At 41.2% G+C, this 20574-nt stretch overlaps 2 protein-coding genes across 2 annotated transcripts; both read left to right on the forward strand.

Moving 5' to 3' along the window:
* The first annotated feature begins 2563 nt into the window (after positions 1-2563).
* On the forward strand, positions 2564-12482 carry LOC146385434 (serine hydrolase-like protein). Its single transcript, XM_084931124.1, has 12 exons — positions 2564-2684; positions 2851-2994; positions 4518-4631; positions 4743-4784; positions 5808-5827; positions 5935-6009; positions 6154-6260; positions 6605-6684; positions 6779-6813; positions 6918-6994; positions 7139-7223; positions 10566-12482. Exons 1-12 carry the CDS (start codon positions 2663-2665, stop codon positions 10683-10685), a joined length of 921 nt encoding a protein of 306 aa, XP_084787250.1. The 5' UTR covers positions 2564-2662; the 3' UTR covers positions 10686-12482.
* Positions 12483-15378: 2896 nt separating this feature from the next.
* LOC146385435 (uncharacterized) lies at positions 15379-20557 on the forward strand. Its single transcript, XM_084931122.1, has 2 exons — positions 15379-16301; positions 16387-20557. Exons 1-2 carry the CDS (start codon positions 16096-16098, stop codon positions 18353-18355), a joined length of 2175 nt encoding a protein of 724 aa, XP_084787248.1. The 5' UTR covers positions 15379-16095; the 3' UTR covers positions 18356-20557.
* Positions 20558-20574: the final 17 nt, after the last annotated feature.

Below are 20574 nucleotides of genomic sequence, written 5' to 3' on the forward strand. Positions count from 1 at the left end.
TCAACTGGTCCCTAAGTGCAATTGTCACCCTTTTCTCAACGAGAAGTTTGGGCTTGGGTGAGCCTGAGTGCTGAAGATAGCTACCTATTTGGAACCATGATAACAGGGTTCTGGCTGATCGGAACTGGCTTGGCCCTGACTTATCGAAGAATTAAGAAAGCAGAACCGGCTGTTCAAACCCCCACAAGGCTGCCCGCTGGGATTGAAACGATGTGAAGAGGCGTGAGTTTCTCAAAATGGGCTCATTGAGTGCAGCACGGATAAGATCTTGGAGAAGCTTACGGCTGCCGTGAATACTCGGAATAACATCTCTGAGCGCAAATTGGATTACATCTTGAGAGGCTCACTGTGGTCGTGAGTTCTCAGAATCGGCTCTTTGAACACAAGGATGACAACATCACAGAGCGCAAGTTTGATAACATCATGGAGAAGCTCATGGCTCTCCAACGGGAGATTGAGAGACCAGTGTTGGACTGTTAGAACTGCTTTGAAATTCATATGAGCTGTTCGCACTAAAGTAAAAAGCACCATCACTTCATGCGGATACCCTTTCGGCGCCAGCTGCGGTCGCAAGGCTGGAGCCGAACAAAAACACCCTGATAACGACTGTGTTTAGTCTGTTCCTTCCCATTCCATGCAAGGCCACCTGGGTTGGCTGGAAGACTGTTTACTTAGCCTAGCAGGGCGAAGGACACTGTCTCAGCTGAACTCTGGACACACACACACATACATATACACTGATATGCACACACTCATCCCCCCTCCCTTTCCAAACGCCTTCGATGCTTGTTCCCTCCTGGGAACACGGCGGGTCTGAGCCCGCGCTGGAATGGTAGCGCTGGGCAGGATGGCTGCTGTGTTTGCTTCGGATTATTCCTCACCCCCCACCCGACCCTGTGGCTTGTCACGTGTTCCATAATGTTGTGCTGTGGACATTTATGTGCTTTTTTGTGCAGAGGAGTTTTTTTGTTTCCTGTTCTCATGCTGTCCTCCCAGGAGCCCAGCATGAGTAGAGGTCTCTTTTTTTCCTCTTGTACTTTCCCATTGTAGTGTATATTTCAGTGGGGTTTTTTCTGTAACGCTACCGATCTCCGACCTGTATCCCCATGTGATGTCTGTGTTGTATGTGTAAGGTTGGGTGGGGGGTCCTATTTCACGTGGCGAATAAAGCCTTGATTGATTGATTGATCGATCATATCATATTCATCTCTGAATATTGCTCAGACATCCACTCCTAGGAAAATTGTGGTGTTGTGTTAATAAACACTCGCTTGGTCGCACTTGCTGATGATCAGTTAATCAGCTACATTTGATTATTAATGCCTGGCTGCTGCTTCCCCTTTAAAATCCCGTAGAAGCATTGACCACATTTTTTTTTATTATCGCACGATACAGGAAAACTTGAAATTCATAGAGGCTGTATTTTCATTTTTCAAGGACTGCAAATGGGATGGAGTGAAAGTGATGCCGGTTCATTAAATCCAGACGTATTCATGTCTGATTGTGCTCGAATGGTTCATTTGAGTAAATGATGCTGAGTAAATGATTTGTTGCTATGATGAGTATGCTTCATTTTAAAACAGTAGTTAATATTTAAAAGTTACTACACTGATGTTTAAATATTTAATCTCTCTTTTTTAAGTAATGCTCATCTAAGAAAACAAAGTAATTAACTGTGACTGAACACACAAAACAACCTTGAATATGAAATTTCTACTCTTGTCATCAGGCCAGAGTGAGAGCTAAAAAAAACAAATATAGAGAAAAATATGTTTGCGCTTAGAGGCTCAGAATAACGACTCGGCGGTGTCGTTTTATTGCACTCGTTCTGCAAATTCAGCTGCAGCTCCACTAAATTTGATGCTATTAAGAGACAAAACCATTTTAGGTAGCAGACACCCTTTTTGCTGAACGTTTCACACTCAGCAGACTGTGAGAAATGGTGATAGGGAGCGGTGTCACAACAGCTGGAAATGGTTAAGAGATGTGTTAAGTTAATTTTTCATGTCCACAATATGATGGCAGAGACTTTGTACTGATTTTGGAGGATTCAGTGGCCTCTAATATATTGTTTATTTCTTTTGTTTGGTAAAGATGCTTTTTAATGCTCCCATATGTTAAAAATTTAGCATTTTTAACATATGGGAGTCTGTCACTAAAGCCAATAAAGGACCTGCAGTTTTTGGCCCTGCAGCCCGTGATGCACATGTGATCTTTCACTTGACGCTCCGGACACCAAACAGGCTGTTTACTTTAAGACAAAACAGGCCACTGGCCAAATTTATTCCTGTGTTTATGACTTAATTGTTTCTAGCTTCCTAAACTTCTGATGGCTTCACCTTATCTGACCTCACAGTGGAACAAACAGAAAGTGCTCTGGGCTGATAGGTCACGCTGTCCTTGTAGAGGGCACTCCGGCAGGCCTTACTGACTGGAACAAAAGTAGCATGCTTTTACCCGGTGTGTGTGTAAAGGTGAAACACACCCCTGCTGTGTATGATTGGCCATAGCTGCAGTATGTCATTCTGAACATCCAATAAAATCGCTGGCCAAAGGTCAGGAACTTCCTGCTTTAAAAAAAAAATTGAAAGAGTTTGTGTGATTTGTTTACTTTACTGAACTTTGCACATTTGTTTCCCTGAGACAAAAACTGAACACTGAAATGTCATCAGTGAAACAAGAAGGTAGTATATCTGCACAAAAAACAAGACCAGATGGTGGTTTGTTTGGTTTTTTTACCACTTTCAGCCCTCATTGCTGTTGTGAAATCCTTTGACTGATCATCAAATGTCTGACAGATTGTTGTGTTTGTACTGTCGACTGACTGAAGCTGTGCTGTGTTGTCTCTAGTTTCAGAGTTCTCTATACCGGTCCCATGGGGAGAGATCAGAGGCAAAGCCTGGGGTCCTGAACACGGCCACCCGGTGCTGTGCCTGCATGGCTGGGCAGATAACTGCGGTTCATTCAACACGCTCATTCCCTTCTTACCTAAAGGTAATTCACCACAGACAGGACAAGGGTGAGAAAAACTGTCACCTGTGGGCTGTTGTAGCCATGGGTAAGTGGCTGTCAGGCCTGTGTGAATCATTATCTTTTGTGCCTTATTGCCCCGTACTCTGTACTCCCGGTACACCAAGGCTAGAGTGCAACCATCCAGTGTGAGCTCACGGTCACAATGCCGGGAAAAGGTCAGGGGATGTTAAGCCACGTTATTTAAAACCACAAGTGAAAATCCAAAAGAAGAACATCAGTCAAAATACTGCCAGGAAGGACCGTCAAACTCACTTTACATCAGGAGCTACATACAGCTCGCCTTATCTTAACTGTCCCAAACCAGTGAAACTCCCCTTTTTGTCAGTGTGAAGATGTTTAACTACACATTTAATGCCATTAGATATAAGAAAAAAGAAGTGCAGTTACAGTAATACACGTCGGTTTTTCTATATGATTAAAAAAAATGCAGTAATGTGTGAAAATGTGTACAGAAATTACAGAAAATGTTCTGGTAGCTCACTCTAAACACTCTCCTGTAGCTACAATTGCGTTAATTCGTATTTCATGACTTGCATGCCGTTTTTTATTTGACTGGCATGTTTAATATTCAGCTAAAACAAAACCCAATCCAAACGCTTGTCAGGTTTAGGGTTAAGAAGTTAATAGCCATTATCGAGCTGCTTTAGTCTGAACCAAACAGGCAGATGAACACTGCTGTGACCGTCTCCACTCCACATATGTTTTTTAAGATTATGTTTATTTTATTGCTTTTTATTTATGCGTTATTTTATTTTATGAAATGTTTTCCATTTGTTAAATATTTACAAATTTCATTTTGATATTTTTATGGTTTTATTTTCAATTTCATTTATTTCATTTTATTTTGTTATTTTTTAAATATTGATTTAATATTTATTAATTTATTTAAATTATTAATATTAATATTATTTAAATTAACTATTTAATTGGTGAATTAATATTATTAATATTTAAACATTTTAAATATTATTGATGCTGCCGGTCTGTTGTGGTGAAGAGAGAGCTGAGTGTAAAAGCGAAATTCTCATTTTACCGGTCGATCTACGTCCCCTCTCTCGTCTATGGTCACGAGCTGCAGGTAGTGACCAAAAGAATGAGATCACGGATACAAGCAGTATAAATGAGCTTTCTCCAAAGGGTGGCTGGCCTCTCCCTTAGAGACAGGTCAAGCAATTCAGCCATCCAGGAGGAGGGGCTCAGAGTAGAGCCGCTGCTCCTCCACATCAAAAGGAGCCAGTTGAAGGTGTTTGGGCAGATGACAAGGATGCCTCCTGGGCACCCTGCTGGTTGAGGTGTTCCGGGCATGTCCCACTGGGAGGAGGGCCCGGTGCAGATCCAGGACACGTTGATCTCTCAGGCGGCCTGGGAACACCTTGGCCTTCCCCCGGACAAGCTGGGAGGTCTGAGCTTCTCTGCTTAGGCTGCTGCCCCCGTGATCCAGCCCAGGATAAGCATTCTGTCTCTCTCTCTCTGCTCCTGCTTAGAGTGCAGATATGTGGCAGTGGACATGCCAGGTCACGGTCTGTCATCTCACCGGCCTCCTGGAGTCTTCTATTCATTTCCTGCGTATGCAGCAGACGTACGTAGAGTTGCTGAAAGTGAGTGGGACCTGTTCGTCTCTCAGTAGCCGGGCTGCACTTCCAATCTCTTGGTTACAACAGCCGAGCTAGATTTGATCAGATGAGTTGTCTGTGTCATACCCCCTGCAGGTCTCAGCTGGACAAAGTTCTCCATCATGGGTCACAGCATGGGTGAGTCACAGGCATGAACACTGACACTGCGCTGTGTTTTTTGCATTTAATCTTCTGGAAAGTCTGAATTTAAAAGAAGAACTTTTATAGGAACACAGTGGCTATCTAAACTAAGGTCTAACTGATTAAATGTGCTGCTGTGCTGCGTGTGGATCCACCAATCAAAGCGATGCTGCAACAATTAGTGATTTAATCAACACATCAAGGGAACAGAGAACTCCAAATCTTTTGGCAATTGCCTAAATGGTAAAACGTGTTCTGGTTGGTGCTTCAAAGTAAACCTAAACAAGTTGTTCATGCCGAGCATATTTTTTTTATTTTTATGCATAATATTGACAGTGCTCACATAAACTAGTGTATCCTTTCCTACGGTCCATCACTGCATATCCTAATCTCCCAGACATGCACATAGACATTGAAACAATAGAAAGAAGTATAATGAAATGATACTTTAAACATTTATAAATTACTTTATCAATACTGTTTCCAATAAACAAAACATTTGGAAATTAAATAATTTGAACAATTTGCATATTTCTGCAAATATCTAATCAGCCAATCACATGGCAGCGATTCAGAACATTTAGGCACATAGACATGGTCAAGCCAATCTGCTAAAGTTCAAACTGACCATCAGAATGGATAAGAAAGTTGATTTAAGTAAACACTAAAAGCCAAATGGGCTGGTCTATTTCAGAAACTGCTGTTCTGTTTGCAATTTCCCACACAGCCATCCTGGTACTAGAAAGGTGCCAAATAAAGTGGCTGGTGAGGGTTGCAATCCAGTAAAATTGATGCTGTAAAGTTTTTACTGGAATTCCTGGGGAAAGAAAAAAACCTAGCTGCTGCAGTGCTCAGCTAATGGGAATCCTAATGAACTGAATCACTGTTGCTTTTTTTTTCTGTCATTTTAAAGAAAGTAAACAAAGAAAACAATACTTGTTTTCAGCCAGAGTTTGTTTTAAAGTCAAGGTGTCACAAAAATGATCGTGTTAATTTGACGATGTGCTCACTCCCTTACAGGTGGCAACATCACCGTCATGGTAAATTAAACACATCACGTTCATCTAATCGCTGCTTTCATGAAATATGTGTCATAAACTGCATTTTCAAAGTGATCACAGCAGGGACTTCACTGTGTTTCCTACAGTTCAGCGCATTGTATCCTGAGATGGTGGATGGCATCATAGTGCTGGACGTTTTTGGATTTGTACCTACAGATCCGGTACTTCAGCACTACTTCTCGTCACTGCTGGAAAAAAAACAAAAACAATCTAATAGTTGGAAAGATGCAGAACTACTTTATTAAATTATCTTTATGAGCCACTCCTGTCTGTGTTTGTGTTTCTCACCTCTCATTTTATCGCAGAAAGAAATTCCCCAAATCATGAGGCAGGGGATGGAGGAGATGCTCAAGTTTGAAAAAAAGGCAGAAGAGAAGAAGAGGGTTTACACGTACGAGAAGGCGGTGGAGAGGTATTGCTTTATTTTATAGCCAATTCAAGTGGAGTAAGCCTTTTGTTTATGTGTTTGTGCAGAAGTGAAGTGAAGCTCTGCTGCTTTCTTCATGCAACTGAACTGCTGGCAATCACTGTGGGTAATGTTGGCATCAGGTTTTGACAGAGTGAACTGCATTTTGTTGTTAGTTTGTTTTCTTAAAAAAGGGGGGGAGCACCTCTTGTTCTGCCACATCAATTTAGTTTAATTTCAAACAGCAGAAGTCCTTGCTGTGAGGAATAAAAATAAACTGCAGAGAGGGATGAAACAGAAGAAAGTAAAACTGAGTCGCAGTTTTGACTAAATTGTTTTGTTTCCTTCAGGCTGTTGGCTGCAAACCCGACTCTGTCTGAACGGTCTATTCAAACGCTTTTAGAGCGAGGCCTGACTCGAGTTGAAGGAGGTATGTCTTTATCGCTTCTCCTCCTGTCAGCGAGGAATAATCTCACTTTGCTTTCTCTCATTTGCTGGCAGCTGAATGTGTTTCTCCTCATCAGGATTTGTGTTCTCCAGAGACCTCCGAGTTAATTTTGTGAGTCACTTTTAACCTCCCCAAACTTCACCACATCCCACTTTGTGTCTCCTCCAACAGAGGTTTGGCATTCAGTTCACATACATTTGCTGTGTTTTATGCAGAAAAACATAGAGCGGATCACTTTGGAGCAGAGCCTGGAGATGCAGTCGCTGATTCAAGCTCCTGTTTTACTTATCCTGTAAGATTTTTACCACTAATCTGATATTACAGTATACTTTATTTTACAGCGTGGACATGTCTCTGTTTGCGGTTTAAATGATTTCTGCCCTTTAAAATAAAGCATGTCAAAAAAAACATGTAACACCAATCTGTGTTTTTCTAGAGCTGACAAAGGTTTCAGTCCAGCATCTAGAGAATCGAGCCAGAAACTCACTTCGAAACTCCTCCAAGTCTATCAGGAAAGAAATGTGAGTTTAATTTTATGTAACTTTTAAGTAAATCACTCTCTACTAACATCTGTATGATTAAAAAAAATTTAAGTTTCACTTTAAAAACCCTACAATAACACAGAGAAACGACCAAACCTCAACAATCAGGTGAGTCCCTATGAGCAAAGACTCAGCAACAGTGGGAAGGAGAAACTCCCTCTTAACAGGAAGAAACCTTCAGCCAGAACCAGGCTCAGGGAGGGGCGGCCATCTGTCACAACTGTTCGTGGGTGAGGGGAGGAGACAGGACACACTTACTGCCTGATGCATCATCAGTTATTGAATTTTCTGTGCAGCCTAATTAGCCGGAGCCAAATTAGATCAAATATTTAAAATGTTTTTATGTAGCCCTTTTTTCAAAATCCACTTTATGAAGTGTTTCATGTGAATAGTGCCAAAAAAAAATGCTGACTACCAGTAAACTTTAGTAAAATTAGAAAATAAAACCAAAAGTCAGGAAAGGCTTTCCCATGAAAGTTTGTTTTAACCTCCTCAGATCTGAGCTATTGCTGAGGATCCACTTTTAATTTCTCCCATGAGTCAGACTGACGAGTGTAAAAGCAGCACATGTTGAACAAAAAGTCATCCTCATTGTCCTCATACGGAAGCAATTATTTAGTTATGCTGTAAAATAAACTAAAGCCACCATATTTGATCAAGTATAAATCATTTTACTGAGGAAAACGAAGCATAAAGTGCAGAAAAGCCAAACTTTAATGTCCCTGTATGAGGATTCAGGGTCTCGGGAAGTTAAAGGAAGTGATGGATGCCAACCTGATTTCCTCAGGCAAATTGTTGAAGAGGCTAACTGCAAAAGACCTTTGCATGAGGATCTGTACTGATGTATACATTAGTAAGACAGTGTTGCTGTGTGGAGTTTTCCTTTTCTCCTTGTGTCACTGTGGGTTCGGTCCAGCTACTTCAGCTTCCTCCCACAGTCCAAGGACGTGCAGTTAGTGGGATTAGGTTAACTGGTGATTCTAAATTGCCCATAGGTGCAAAGGTTGTCTGTGTGTTAGACCTATGGCAGATCGATGATCTGTGCAAGATCTACTATGCCTCTTGCCCTGTGGCAGCTGGGATAGACTCCAGCTCCTCCACGACCTCAATTGGTAAAGCAGAAGAAACTGGATGGATGGTTAAGACCCAATTTTTATGTTGCATTTGTGAAATTAGAGAACTTAGAAAATGAAAACTATGTATTTTTCTCACTAAGGAAAACGAACAACTGTGAAGTGGAAGTAAAAAAATAAATAAATAAATCTGTTTAGGTTTGAGCAAATAAATCAAAGTAAAAGAAGCCTAGTTTGGTGATAAATAAAACATTTATAAGCCTAATGGCTTTACAAGTGGTTAAAAAAAAGGTACGCGCACACAGTCAAATATGCCCACGCACTGTAAAATGTGACTTTGATTTCTCTTATTAGGATAAGAGATTCATGTTTATGCCTCCATACTAATCACCACTACTGAGCTTCAGCAAAATTAAGAGGACACTATTCACATGAATCTAGTTTTGTTTATCAGAGCCACAGGAAGCCACCAGGGACGGGCAGAAGAACCGCATGTGGCTCCTGAGCTGCTGGACCAAGACGTCCGAGCTCAAAGCAAGACCGCAAAGGACCTTAAAATAAAATAACATCCTGAAACATCAAAATACTTAAAAACATGGAGGCAGTATTTATTTCAGATGCAAACAACAAAATGTCAGGGTGCAACTAATGATCCTTGTGTCATATTTACAAATGTTTTTCTTGGTTTTATTGCTATATTAGAAAAAATAAGAAACTGACTGTAACTGATATGAAGCACTAGGTCCTGCAGACAAACGGTTTGATTAAAAATGACAGCAGGCTGATCTGTATGAGAAACAATCATTTTCTGCTTTCAAAGAGCAGATGCTCTATCGCTGTGTAATTGGAATCCAGCTAATTGGATGGCATATCAGCTAATAGTAAGTAACCCGATTAATATTCATTAAATGATTATTTATGAGGCGTTAACTATCCACATAAAGCCAATTGATTATTTCTTAACAGGATCCGTGACACACCCTGCATATTAATTCATGCATTAAGTCGCGTTAGTTAGAAATGTTTTACAACTTTATTAAAAAGTGTACACCTGGATCCGACCTGCTGAAATCCCAAAACAGAGAATCTGCAGCAGTCAGATGCCTCCAATCACGGCTGAATCCATATTATAGTTTTAAAATAAAACATGTGCAGGATTCATAAAGATCTGCTAATAAAAACACAGAAGGGTCCTATTAAACAAATACAAATGACAGCGTGTAAAATCTGCACACATTTTATTGTACTTAACTAAAACTGGATAAAAAAAAAAAAACCCACTTAGTTCACTATTATAACCTTGGTCAGCAGCCATCTTCAAATGTAATTGCGGACTTGGAGTCGAGCAAAAAGGAAAGATTTTAATAGCTTGAAGAAATAATCCTGTTCTATGTGACTTTATTATTATCTCACATCATTATTTTGGTCCACTCTTCTTCACAATGTTCATCAGCATACATTTGTTTATGCTGAGCTCTCTGAATTTTGTGGTTTGGACTTTGACAGGAGCATTGCTACACCTTGACTTTTTTTCTTTTTTAGTCATTCTGCTGTGCTCGGGATCATTGTCCTATTGCATAATTCAATCTGTCCCAAGCCGAGCTACTGGTCTCACATTTGACTCTAGAATACTTTGGCATGCGAGATTTCAAGGCTCACTCAATGGCAGGTGCTGTTGCTGCAAAACAAGCCCAATAATCAGCCCTCCATCACTGTGCTTGACAGCTTGTATGTGCTGAATGTGACACTTTGCATTGTGGCCACACATCTCCACTTTGGTGGAGACTTCTGTTGCCAAACAATCCATATTTGTTCCGTCTTTCTCTAAATGTATTGTCATGAATGTTCACCGTAACATGCTAACTGAGCCCTGTACCTGTAGCTCTGGGGTTTTCCAGTTTCTCTGAGAATTGCATGGTATGATCTTTGAAAGTGAATTTTCTGGGGCAGCCACTCCTTGGAAGATTGTGGGATTGTGTTAACACACAATGTTCCCGATCAGCAAACTGCCAAATGCTGTGCTTTCAAAGAGGAGACTGTGAGGAGATCAAACTTGCCGGTTGATCAACTGCATTTGATTATTGGTACCTGGCTGCATCATATTCTCTTAATTCCTGTGGAAGCTGTAAGGGTGTGGCATTTTACCGACCTGCACAGAGTTTGGTGAAAACTTTCTTTTTCACAGTTCAACACTCTTCTCTTTTACTACTAAATCCTCTTACCCTGTTTGTCTGTCTGTCTCTCTCAGGACACTGTGGTGAGAGTACCTGGCAGTCATCATGTGCATCTTGATAATCCTGAAGTCGTCGCTCCATTTATTTGTGACTTCCTGCAGACCAAAGTGCTCTCACAGCAGGTGAAAGCCTAGTGGACAAGATGTAACCATCACACACTCACATTCTCCATGTGAAGTTTCACACTTCAAAAGTCTCAGTGCACTGTTTTCGTCTCTCTTAGAGCTCACATTACCATAAAATTGTTCCAGTAATTTGTTCAGTTCTGTACAAACCCAACTGGAGAGTCATTTGGAATAATAATACTGAATAATAAAAAAAAAAAAAAAACATGATTTATGAAACTAAACTTTTCAATCTTTTGCAATTTTTGTAGAAATGGTGTATCTAGCTCATTAGTTATATAAAGGACCAGGACAGAAGTGTTTCTCTTTGTGTCACTGTAAAGAAGCACTCCTGAAATGTTTCCATGTATTAATCCATCCATTTACAAGACAGATGAAGAACAGCCTGCGATGTCTTCAGAAAAATAACAGCAATTTCAGCAAAATATATCAGTTTTCTCTCATTCAGCCCGTCAAGTGTCATTACAAAGAAAAGATGCGGCTCTGCTCTTTGGCTTAACCACCTCAACTTTGGAGTGGTACTGCAGCCTGTGACTAATGCCATTGTCTGCAAGAAGGCTCTAAATCTGATGGTGATTCAGACCTAACCCTCTCATGATGTGACCCATTATTCCTGCAACATAACTCTTCCTGGTGCAGTAAAAAATCCAAAGAGGATGCCCCCCTCCTCTGTGATTGTCGCACTTTGCAAAGCCATGCAGTGGCTAGACTGGACTGGATCCTGAAATGTGCCAGTCCAGGTGACACCAATGCTTTGTAAAGTCATTTAACACCTCCTCACATCAACCTTTTTTGGATTGTGATTAGTTGTTGTCATATAAAGGCATCTTCTGATTTAATTTTCTGTTTCATGTAAATACTTTGGCAGTAGTTTGTTCTGTTGTCATATTGCTTCTGTCAGGCACTGAATGCCATCTACATCTCGATGAGCATCAGCCGGAACAAAAAGCCATTTAGACATTTTAACATATTGCCATGCATTGTGGTTTTGTGGCAGTCTGCTTGAGTTTTCAGTGCAGTCGCATGTGTGTAAAAATCCCCGAACTGAATAAAAATCCTCTGCGTGTAACTTATGCAGCGAGGAAGTCACAGTTCATCGCTTCTGTTTATGTGAGGCTGATCTGTTTAACTGCTGCTTTTCATGAATCTGGTGGCGGCGCTGAGTGATGCTAAAAATGGCAGTCATTAAAAAAGATGACATCCTCTGACAACTTCTGGATATGTAGGCCACCCTCCTCCCTCTGCTCGGATTTTTTTGACTTTAAAAAAATAAATAAATAAAAATAAAATCTGACTGTCTTAAACACTGCAGCTGCTGGCAGTCAGAGCAGATATGAAAGGAGTCCCTCACACAGAGATGGCTCCCTCTCTCTCAATGTCACATAAACTGTGTGATGGCCTTGGTGTTAAATGGAGTGGAATTGATTTTACGCAGAGCGTAGCAAGGCAGCGAGCATCCACAGACATCTGAAGGGCTTGTCCCCCTCCACCAGCAAAACCCCCACACCAGCAAAACCCCCACACCTACCCACCCTCCTCAAAAATGATTATAGTTATATAACTTTCCCTCCCACTCCCGCCGTCGTCATGGCAACCCCCACCCCTCCTTTTTGAACGTCAGAGCCGGGAGCTGGAGGATGAAGCCGCATCCAGCTTCAGCATCTCGTGCCTCTCAGAGAGCACCTGTAATTATTTTGCAGAGGAGGAGCAGCTGCTGCAGCGACGGAGATCATCTAATGAGAGGTTCGGACTCTGGGCTGCTCTTCGTCGCTTAAAAAATCGCCACCGATCGAGCAGCGTCTGCAGGTAAAAGCGCGGTGCCTCTATTTACTCCCGTGCGCTATTTTTAGGGGGGGAAAAAACACCTGTGCCAGCTAATGATTGTGAAACTGAGAGGAGTAATGATGGAAAGCCCCGCTGCCTTTTTAGTCCCTGTAGTGTCTTTTTTTCTGTCATGAGAAGGGAGCGGGAAAGCTTTCTCGGAGATGCAGTTAGCGGTGCGTATTTGGAAGGTTTAAACAACTCTGCTCATCCACCCTTCCCCACGATCTCGTCTCTTTTGCTTCTCTCCCTGTCCTCTCCTCCTCACCCTCCTTCTCCCTCACCCTTCCCATTCTTTTTTGCCCTGACAGCCGGTATGTCGTGGTTGTTCTTGGACTGGTTCGTCCCACTCTACTTGCTGGTGTCGGTGTTGGTGCTGGCAGGCTTCGGAGCGTGCCTGTACTTCCTAGAGCCCGGGTTGCAGGATGCCCACAAGTGGAGCAACAAAACAGTCCGGCATCACCCGCTGGTGGCCAGTGTGAACTGCAGAGATGACGATAGCAATGCCCTGATATGATCAAGAGGGCGAGGCGAAGCGGGAGGGCGGCTGACCATCTGGACAGGGGTGCTGCCGCCGGGACACCCGTGGGATGGGAGCCAACACCCAAACGACCGTGGAAGAAAAATGGGAGAGAAAGGATGAGAAAGGAGGGGAAGATTATCTGTTGTGTCTGATAATGCAAACTCTGTTCTATATCATTCCAACTTTTCTCTGATCTCTGCTGATTTTCGTTGTAGAGGTGAGAGAAAAGTAAAGCAGAGATGTTTTTAACATTCTTAAAAATAAAAATAAAAAAAGAAGAAGAAAAATAAAAAAGCCAGATGCACAATGCGAAGAAGACTGTATCCAGATAGAGCTCGTGAGGTGATTGGAGGAAGTGTTGCCCTTTAGAAATGTGTTTGTAAATTTCACGCCATCCTATACTTGTGCCAAGTTTTACACGCATTTTGTAATTTTGACAATCACTTTGCATATCTCATAAAGTTTACTTACATTGTGCATTTAATTAGCTGAAGTGAGCGACATAAGTGCAATGACTTTGCTGCCAGCGGGGAGGGTTTTTAATCCTCTCTCTGATGTCGGCGTGGCAGCTGCTCAGACGCATGTGGATTGTTTAGTGCCGCTGTGCCAAAACGGTGTGTTATTAGTGACTTACTTTAAACTGTTATGTACCCAATAAATGCAACTGATTCATTTAAGGTGCCAAGATTATCCTAGATGGACCAAGACGACTGACAAATAGCCTAGTATTTGGTAAAGTGTTTTTTTTTTCTTTGCTTTGTTTGTTTTCATTGTTTTTACTTGACAGCATGGTGAGAAACTGTGGGTGTGTAACGACCCTCTTTTAAGAATCATATGCTTCCTTTGTTCATACAAAAATAAAACTGCTCAGTCCTCACTTCTTTGTATTTGCTGTTTCTATGCATGAATATCCACCCTAAATATATAGTCTAAAGATTTATGTGCTTCTAAATAATTCATGTATATATATATATTGTAATATTTTAACTAGCTTGTACTCCAGCAGCTGGGCTTGCTTAATATTTCCCATTAAGGATTTACATTAAGCTTACATTAAAGTAGTCACTTGATATCCTTTTATCTATAAACTGTCAGCAGTTCCATCCAAATTTCTCAAACTGTTTTAAGTTACCTGACTTTTTAAGCCCTGACAGGATACAATATTCACAAAAGCAAAGGGCTTTGGATTTTCTGCCCTCCTTAGAAATCTCAACCTGGCTCTTTTGTAGGTTGAACCCCTGGTTTGGAAAGCCTTTCAAGTCAAATAATATGACAGCCCAGAGCAGTAAAATACTCTTTATGCTTTGATTCAGCAATATTAAAACTATGATATCATCTGAGCTTCGGTCAAAGATTGAAATGCATGTTTTCTGTATTTTTGTAAGTAAATTTGAATGCAGGACTTTCATTTACAGTGCAGTCTTTTTATATATACCTTCAGCTTTAAAAAAAAAAAAAGCTTACAATACTGCACCTACACTTTTGAAAAGCCCTTTAAACTCTGCTCAGAGTAGATGCTTCGAGTTTGAAGGTCACTTGCTCATGGAATGCGTAGAGTCTGTAACGAAGAGGCTTTTTCATTTAAGGCAGTTCGAGGATAAAACTAGCTCTGCAACAGAAATCATGCGTAGATATTCATATTTTCTCTTGTAATGCAGAAAAAAACAAACTCTGACAGTGTAGTTGTCAGCAGAGTCAGAGGAGGAGCATTCACATTATTATGAAATGCATTTGTAGGTGTGGGGTTGTTTGTCTATAGTACCTTGTTACTATTCTGCCCAGACTCTGCAGCTGAAGATGATGTAGTAGCTTAATCTGGTTTGAAGTACGATGCATCATTTCACCTGTGACATTAATGTTTTCGTGACTAGGCTCTACAAAAGCATCAAACATAAGTTAATGATCTGAGTGCTTCTGTCACTCATATTTTGCTCTATAATCAGACAAGCTTCACAGTGTCCCACGAACCAAATCAAATGAGACACCAGTGTGGGAGTGCAACAGTGAAGCCTCAGTGTCGAGGTATGGAGAGAATGGCACTCGTGTGCCCACTACTTCCTACTGCTCTGCTCCAAGTCTCACACACTGTGCCTTGTTTACTCTCTCAGTCTGTCAGCAGCAGACACGGGGCATCATCGCCACACGTCAGGTCAGTGTCTTTTTCTGCAGCTCTAACTAAAAAACAAAAAACAGTTGTTTTTTCATAGTAAACACTGTTTTGTGCTGGTATTTTCAGTGTTGGCGCATACCAGCCATGCTGCCTCAGACTGCAATGTTTAAAAGTAATTTAATGCACTCATAAAAGTGCTGCACTTTTACATAACTTGAGTGCTACGATTTTATGCAATTATGTGGTACTTAAGCCCTACTACATATTTTCTGTACAGACATAAGTGCTTATTTAATATTTCAATATATATTAAAAAAAAAACATAGTCAGTTGATAAAATGTGGTGTATTGGCTTAGACTTCCTAGACGTGTTTTTATTTTTAAACAGATTAACACTGGATTTGCTTCACCTGCACTTATCGATGACATTAAACCATTAAAGTAAATAAATCTAACACTCCTTTGGAACTACAGTAAGATTTTCAAACTTTTGATAAGTGTAGTTTGCAGATATTTCTGTTCTTTATCTTACCCCTTTAATATTTATTAAAAGTTTGTCCTGTTTGTCATTTGCAGTCTCTCTATGCTTCTCTTTCCTCCCTTCTCCTTAAGTGGAGAGTTCTTCCTCCCCGCTGTTGCCGTGTTTCTCTCTACATTGATTATCTGATTTTTGGGTCCTACCTCTAACACTGTATGGTCTAATATTGTGAAGTGCTGCTTGTTAAGTAAAATTCAATAGGGAAAAAATCAAATTGAAGCTTGCACTTCAGTTAATTTGAGTATTTTTTAAGAATGTTATTCCCACATTTTCTATTAATTTGGACAGTGTTTATAGAAATGATGTTTGGCATAAAGTTGAATTCTATTCTATTCTATTCATATAAAACAAGTTATATTTTTTCTTAGTTTCTTCATTCTCATCATGTGATTAGTCTTTCTTTGCATCTTTGTCTTGCTAAAACAGAATGAGTGTTTTTAACCGTCTGGCACCTTTGATCCCACGAGTGCCTGACTCCAGCAGACAAACAAAGGAACATCCAAAAGTGTGTTTGTCACCTCCTCTGTCACTTTCTTCTCCCGTCATTAAGAAGAAAGCCATTCACATCCCATCATTTGATGAGAAGGGACTTATCTTTGAAAAACACAACACAAAGCTGTACACGGCGGACAGGTAAATTAATGTGAAGTTTGTTTTTCTGTCTTGGATTTATGTGCTACATAATCTAGTAATTATTGGTACATTTTTTTCTTTCCAGATCATTTGATTCAATTTGGACATCCAAGACACCAAGCCCGCCCTCGAGGAGTAAATCATGTCAGCTTTCACAGAGAAACCATGGAGAAAGAGCTTCAACCCTCCCAAGGACCAAACCTAAAACATGCAGCTCTCAGTCTCTCTCTGCAAAACCCAGCACCTCCATTTCTCCTTCTCCTAAGCCAAATTCCTCTCCCACTCTTCCCGCTGTCAAACCAAAGCCAAGTGATTCTCTTCATCTTCCCGCCTCACAGGCGAGTGATCTTTCTCCATTACTGCACCAGCCAGCACCAAAGCCAAGTGTATCTCCAACTCTGACAGTCCCAACACCCAGGCTAAGCCCATCTCCAACGTCCCTTTGCCAAGGGACGAGCTCAGACGGTCCACCAGTAAAACAGCCTTCTCCTATTGCAAAAGAAAGACGTGCTAAATCGATTCCCATCTGTAATGTCAAAGCGGACACATCAAATGAGATAAAGCATGAAATTCTTGACCAGGATGCTTTACTGGACTTTACTCACCCCGAGATGAGAAAAGGTCGTATGAACAGAGAGTCTCAACATCAGACTTACTCAGAATCCTACAGACGCCCGGTCACATCTTCGAATCCTTGCTTTCTGCAAAGCAAACTTGGACTAAGTAAAAAAGAAAATACTGCCAAAGATGAAGTAAAGGCTCTGCAAAGGAGTACAGACATTACTGCATTACCTAAACCAAAGTGGAACATCAATCAGCACCAGGAATTTCAACCCAGTAGAGTGACAGGTACACAAATATCCACTAACTCTAAAGGCATTAAGTCTGCTGACGTTGATCACCGGGAGTCTCCGTCAGTGTTTGATGGACCGGCCACTCTGTCAGGTCCTCAAAGAAAATATAAAAACTACCCTCAGAAGAGCAATTACTCTCAGACCTTACATTTTACCTCAGCTCACCCACCATATGAGCAACTGTATTCTGAGAAAAAAGCAGCTTTACCCGTGACTCCTCAAACATCCTTTTCCACTGAGCCTCTTTTTAATCAGTCAGGCGTTTCGCCATGCATCGAGGCAAGGAGGAGACGGTTCGACCTGCACAGTGAAACAAGTTCAGAAGCAGCATTTCTATCAGCTTCTCGTCCCAGGAAACAGCAGGAAGAAAACAATAATCAGACAATTACAGGAAACTCTCATAAAATCTTTCATGAAACTGGTGCATCTCAAAACATCAAGTCCCCACAGAGATCCCTCAGGTTCCCGTCGAAGACACAGAGTAAAACTGTGGATGTAAGGTGTGCAGTGAGTCAGTCTCACTGTTTATCAAAGGATTACAGCTGCCGGTCAAGAGAAGCTGATCAGAAAATGGAGGCTTCCCAGTGCACACACAGGTTAAATCAGCTTAAGACATGTCAGGTGGCACCTCAGACCCAGGAGGCCTCCCACCCTCCCTCTGGTGTGTGCACCACCTCACAAAGGGGATCCTTTTTGAAACCTGACCTTCAGTCACACAGATGTGGCTTAGATCAGGAACAGTCTCCTCCTGACAAACAGATGAAGTTCAGCAGCACAGGACTGAATCAAACAGACATGTTAGCACCACCTGACCACCGTGGGGTGCCAGCAAAGCTACCAGAACGTCCCTCAGAGAAATATTTTGCAAGCTGGCCCCCGTCTGTAGCGCACTGCCCATTCAGCACAGACAGTTTTGGCCTAAGCTCAAAGGGGGTCTTTGACAGAGTATACCAGAGCCTGGAAAAGACAACAACAGCAACAACAGCTTCCAGTCTACTAAATCAGCTGAATGACTCTGAAACAGGCAAAGTATTTTTCTCAGAGGAATCAGAAGACCCCTATTACGTCACGATGTATTACCCAGGCTCAATTTATGTGGGTGAGTACAAATATATCCAAGTCACCTGCAAGATTTTAACAGAACAAACCCAGCGACAGCGCCTCTTTGATGCCCCTGCTTTTATTTGGAGTGGGAGTTGAATAATTTTCTAACTTCTAGAGGGGGTGGGAACTCTGATGAGGGGGTGGTTAAAGAGGATAGCAGAGGGACTAAAGGCAGCGCTTCTTATCAGTAGAGTAACAGACGTGGCGAGAAGAGATGTGACAAAGTTGGTTAGCAGACTGTTTCAAAGTGAATAGCACAGGAAGACGTGCCAAAGCAGTTTTACACTAAAACACGCCGAAAACATGCAGAAAGGAAGGCGGGACGAAAGGAGAGCAGCTCGGAGATAAAGTGTGAGTACGGTGCTGCAGCTGTATTTTTCTTCCTCTAACACCTAAAGAGTAATAACAACACAATATCACACAAACACTGGGAAGTACAGACTAACTGATGTGTCAAACTTAAATCATGTCGTAACATAGCAGGGTAGAGATTAGACAGTAAAACAGAGCACACATAGTACCTCAGCACTGCCTGGATGTTGTAGATGCCTATGAGTTAAAATGAGAGCTTCTGAGGCCCAACAAGGGAAAAACTACCAGACGTATTTGACAGAGCAAAGAAAATTTAAACTAACAGCTTCATCTGGAGTCTTCATTAGTAGATTTCTTGCAGTTAGATCTGTTAATATATTTTCTGTCTTACAAGACCCTCAGATTCAGGGTCTCTCGTGGGATCGCAGCCCTCAGAAAGCCCTGTTACACTCGCTGTTAATCATTACACGCTGAGCTTCCACCGGTGGCAGGATACATCAGAGCACATTTGCATTAAATTTGAAGTGCTTTAGTTCACGGCATGTCACAGCTGATAGTGTGTCGCTTCACAGAAAAGGAAGCGCGGCACATACAGACAACGTCTACATATTCAGCCATCATTATTTTAATTATTCAGCACTGTAGTTTTCCTGCTGTGACAAAATGTATTTGGGGGAAAACTTCTCTATACTGCACTTCTTTCTACATTTTAAACAGTGCATTTAGCAGACATACAGTTGTTACTTTGCAGATAAGACTTCAAACTTTAGGAGCCTGTTTATGTACCAGTGCAAAGCCATTAAAGCTATAAGCTCTTTCTGCTTGAATGATAATGCAGCAGGAATAAATCCCATATAGCACTAATGTTTTTGTTAAGCTTTGCATCTACATTAACCCGTACACACTGTTTAGGGTCAAATTTGACTCATTTTGAAAGTTGACCGCAGCAAAAAATATCAAAAAATCCAATATCATTCTTTTAGCTTGAAATTTGATGACTTTTCCTAAAGTGACCAAAAATGAGTATCGTAAAGACTATAAAAAAACAGAGAGCAGAATTCATGGTTGCATTAATTACTGCAAGTTGTCCAGGTTGTGAAGCAGCAAAGCAGCCCCAGAACACCACACTATCACCACCATGTTTGACTGTTGGCATGTTGTTGGAACTCAGACCTTCCAAAAGTCCACAGTCCACAGAATATTTTGGCAAAAGTCTTGGGGATCATCAAGATGTTTGGGTGTTTGTTTTTTTTTAACAAATGTCAAATGAGCCTGTGCGACCTTTTTCTCCTTGGAACTCTCCCATGGATACATATATTTCCCCAGTCCCTTATTGTTGAAGCGCAAACACTGACCTAAACTGAGACAAATGAGCCCTGCAGGTGTTTAGATGTTGTTCTAGGTTCTTTTGTGACCTCAATGAGTCACCAATGCACTCTTGGAGTAATTTTGGTTGGTCAGTTACTCCTGGGAAGGTTCCAAGTTTTCTCCATTTGTGGATAATGGCTCTCATCATAATTTGCTGGAATCCCAAAGCCCTAGAAATGGCTCTGTAACCATTTCCAGGCAGATAGATGTCAATGACTTTGTTTCAAATCTGTTTCTGTAGATTGTCACATTGCATGTTTCTTTTAGCCTACATCACTTTGTTCTGTTTAAGTGATTTCTCGATTTCAGCAGGTCTGGCAGTAATCAGGCCACAGAATTAAAAACAGATAATTCACGATTTAAGAGGCAAGTGTGACAAATGTTGCACATATGAAAAAAAAAAAGAGAGAGAGAAAATAAATCAGGAATTGGGCAAGTACTTTTTCACAACATTATTAGTAAAGGATCCATCTTCTTTATCCACCAACACTGTTAAAGATCATCTCCCATGTCTGGACTTGACACTGATTATAACACAATTCAAATTGCTCGCTATAAATACTCTAGCTCTGACAGAAGACACTGTACCCAAAAAAATGTCCCTTTGAGATAAAGTCATATTGCGCATGTGCGCT

Source organism: Perissodus microlepis, chromosome 6 (genome assembly GCF_051167445.1).
Source record: "Perissodus microlepis isolate ML-2025 ecotype Zambia chromosome 6, ASM5116744v1, whole genome shotgun sequence".
Taxonomy (NCBI): Eukaryota; Metazoa; Chordata; class Actinopteri; order Cichliformes; family Cichlidae; genus Perissodus; species Perissodus microlepis.

Excerpts from the sequence above, each read along its gene's own strand:
- LOC146385434 (XM_084931124.1), top strand. The coding sequence starts at position 2,663 with ATGTCATCAGTGAAACAAGAAG. Across the intron at positions 5,828-5,934 it reads GTGGCAACATCACCGTCATG|TTCAGCGCATTGTATCCTGA; the intron begins GTAAATTAAACA and ends TGTTTCCTACAG. Across the intron at positions 7,224-10,565 it reads AAGTCTATCAGGAAAGAAAT|GACACTGTGGTGAGAGTACC; the intron begins GTGAGTTTAATT and ends TGTCTCTCTCAG.
- LOC146385435 (XM_084931122.1), top strand. The coding sequence starts at position 16,096 with ATGAGTGTTTTTAACCGTCTGGCACCTTTGATCCCACGAGTGCCTGAC. Across the intron at positions 16,302-16,386 it reads AAGCTGTACACGGCGGACAG|ATCATTTGATTCAATTTGGA; the intron begins GTAAATTAATGT and ends TTTTCTTTCCAG.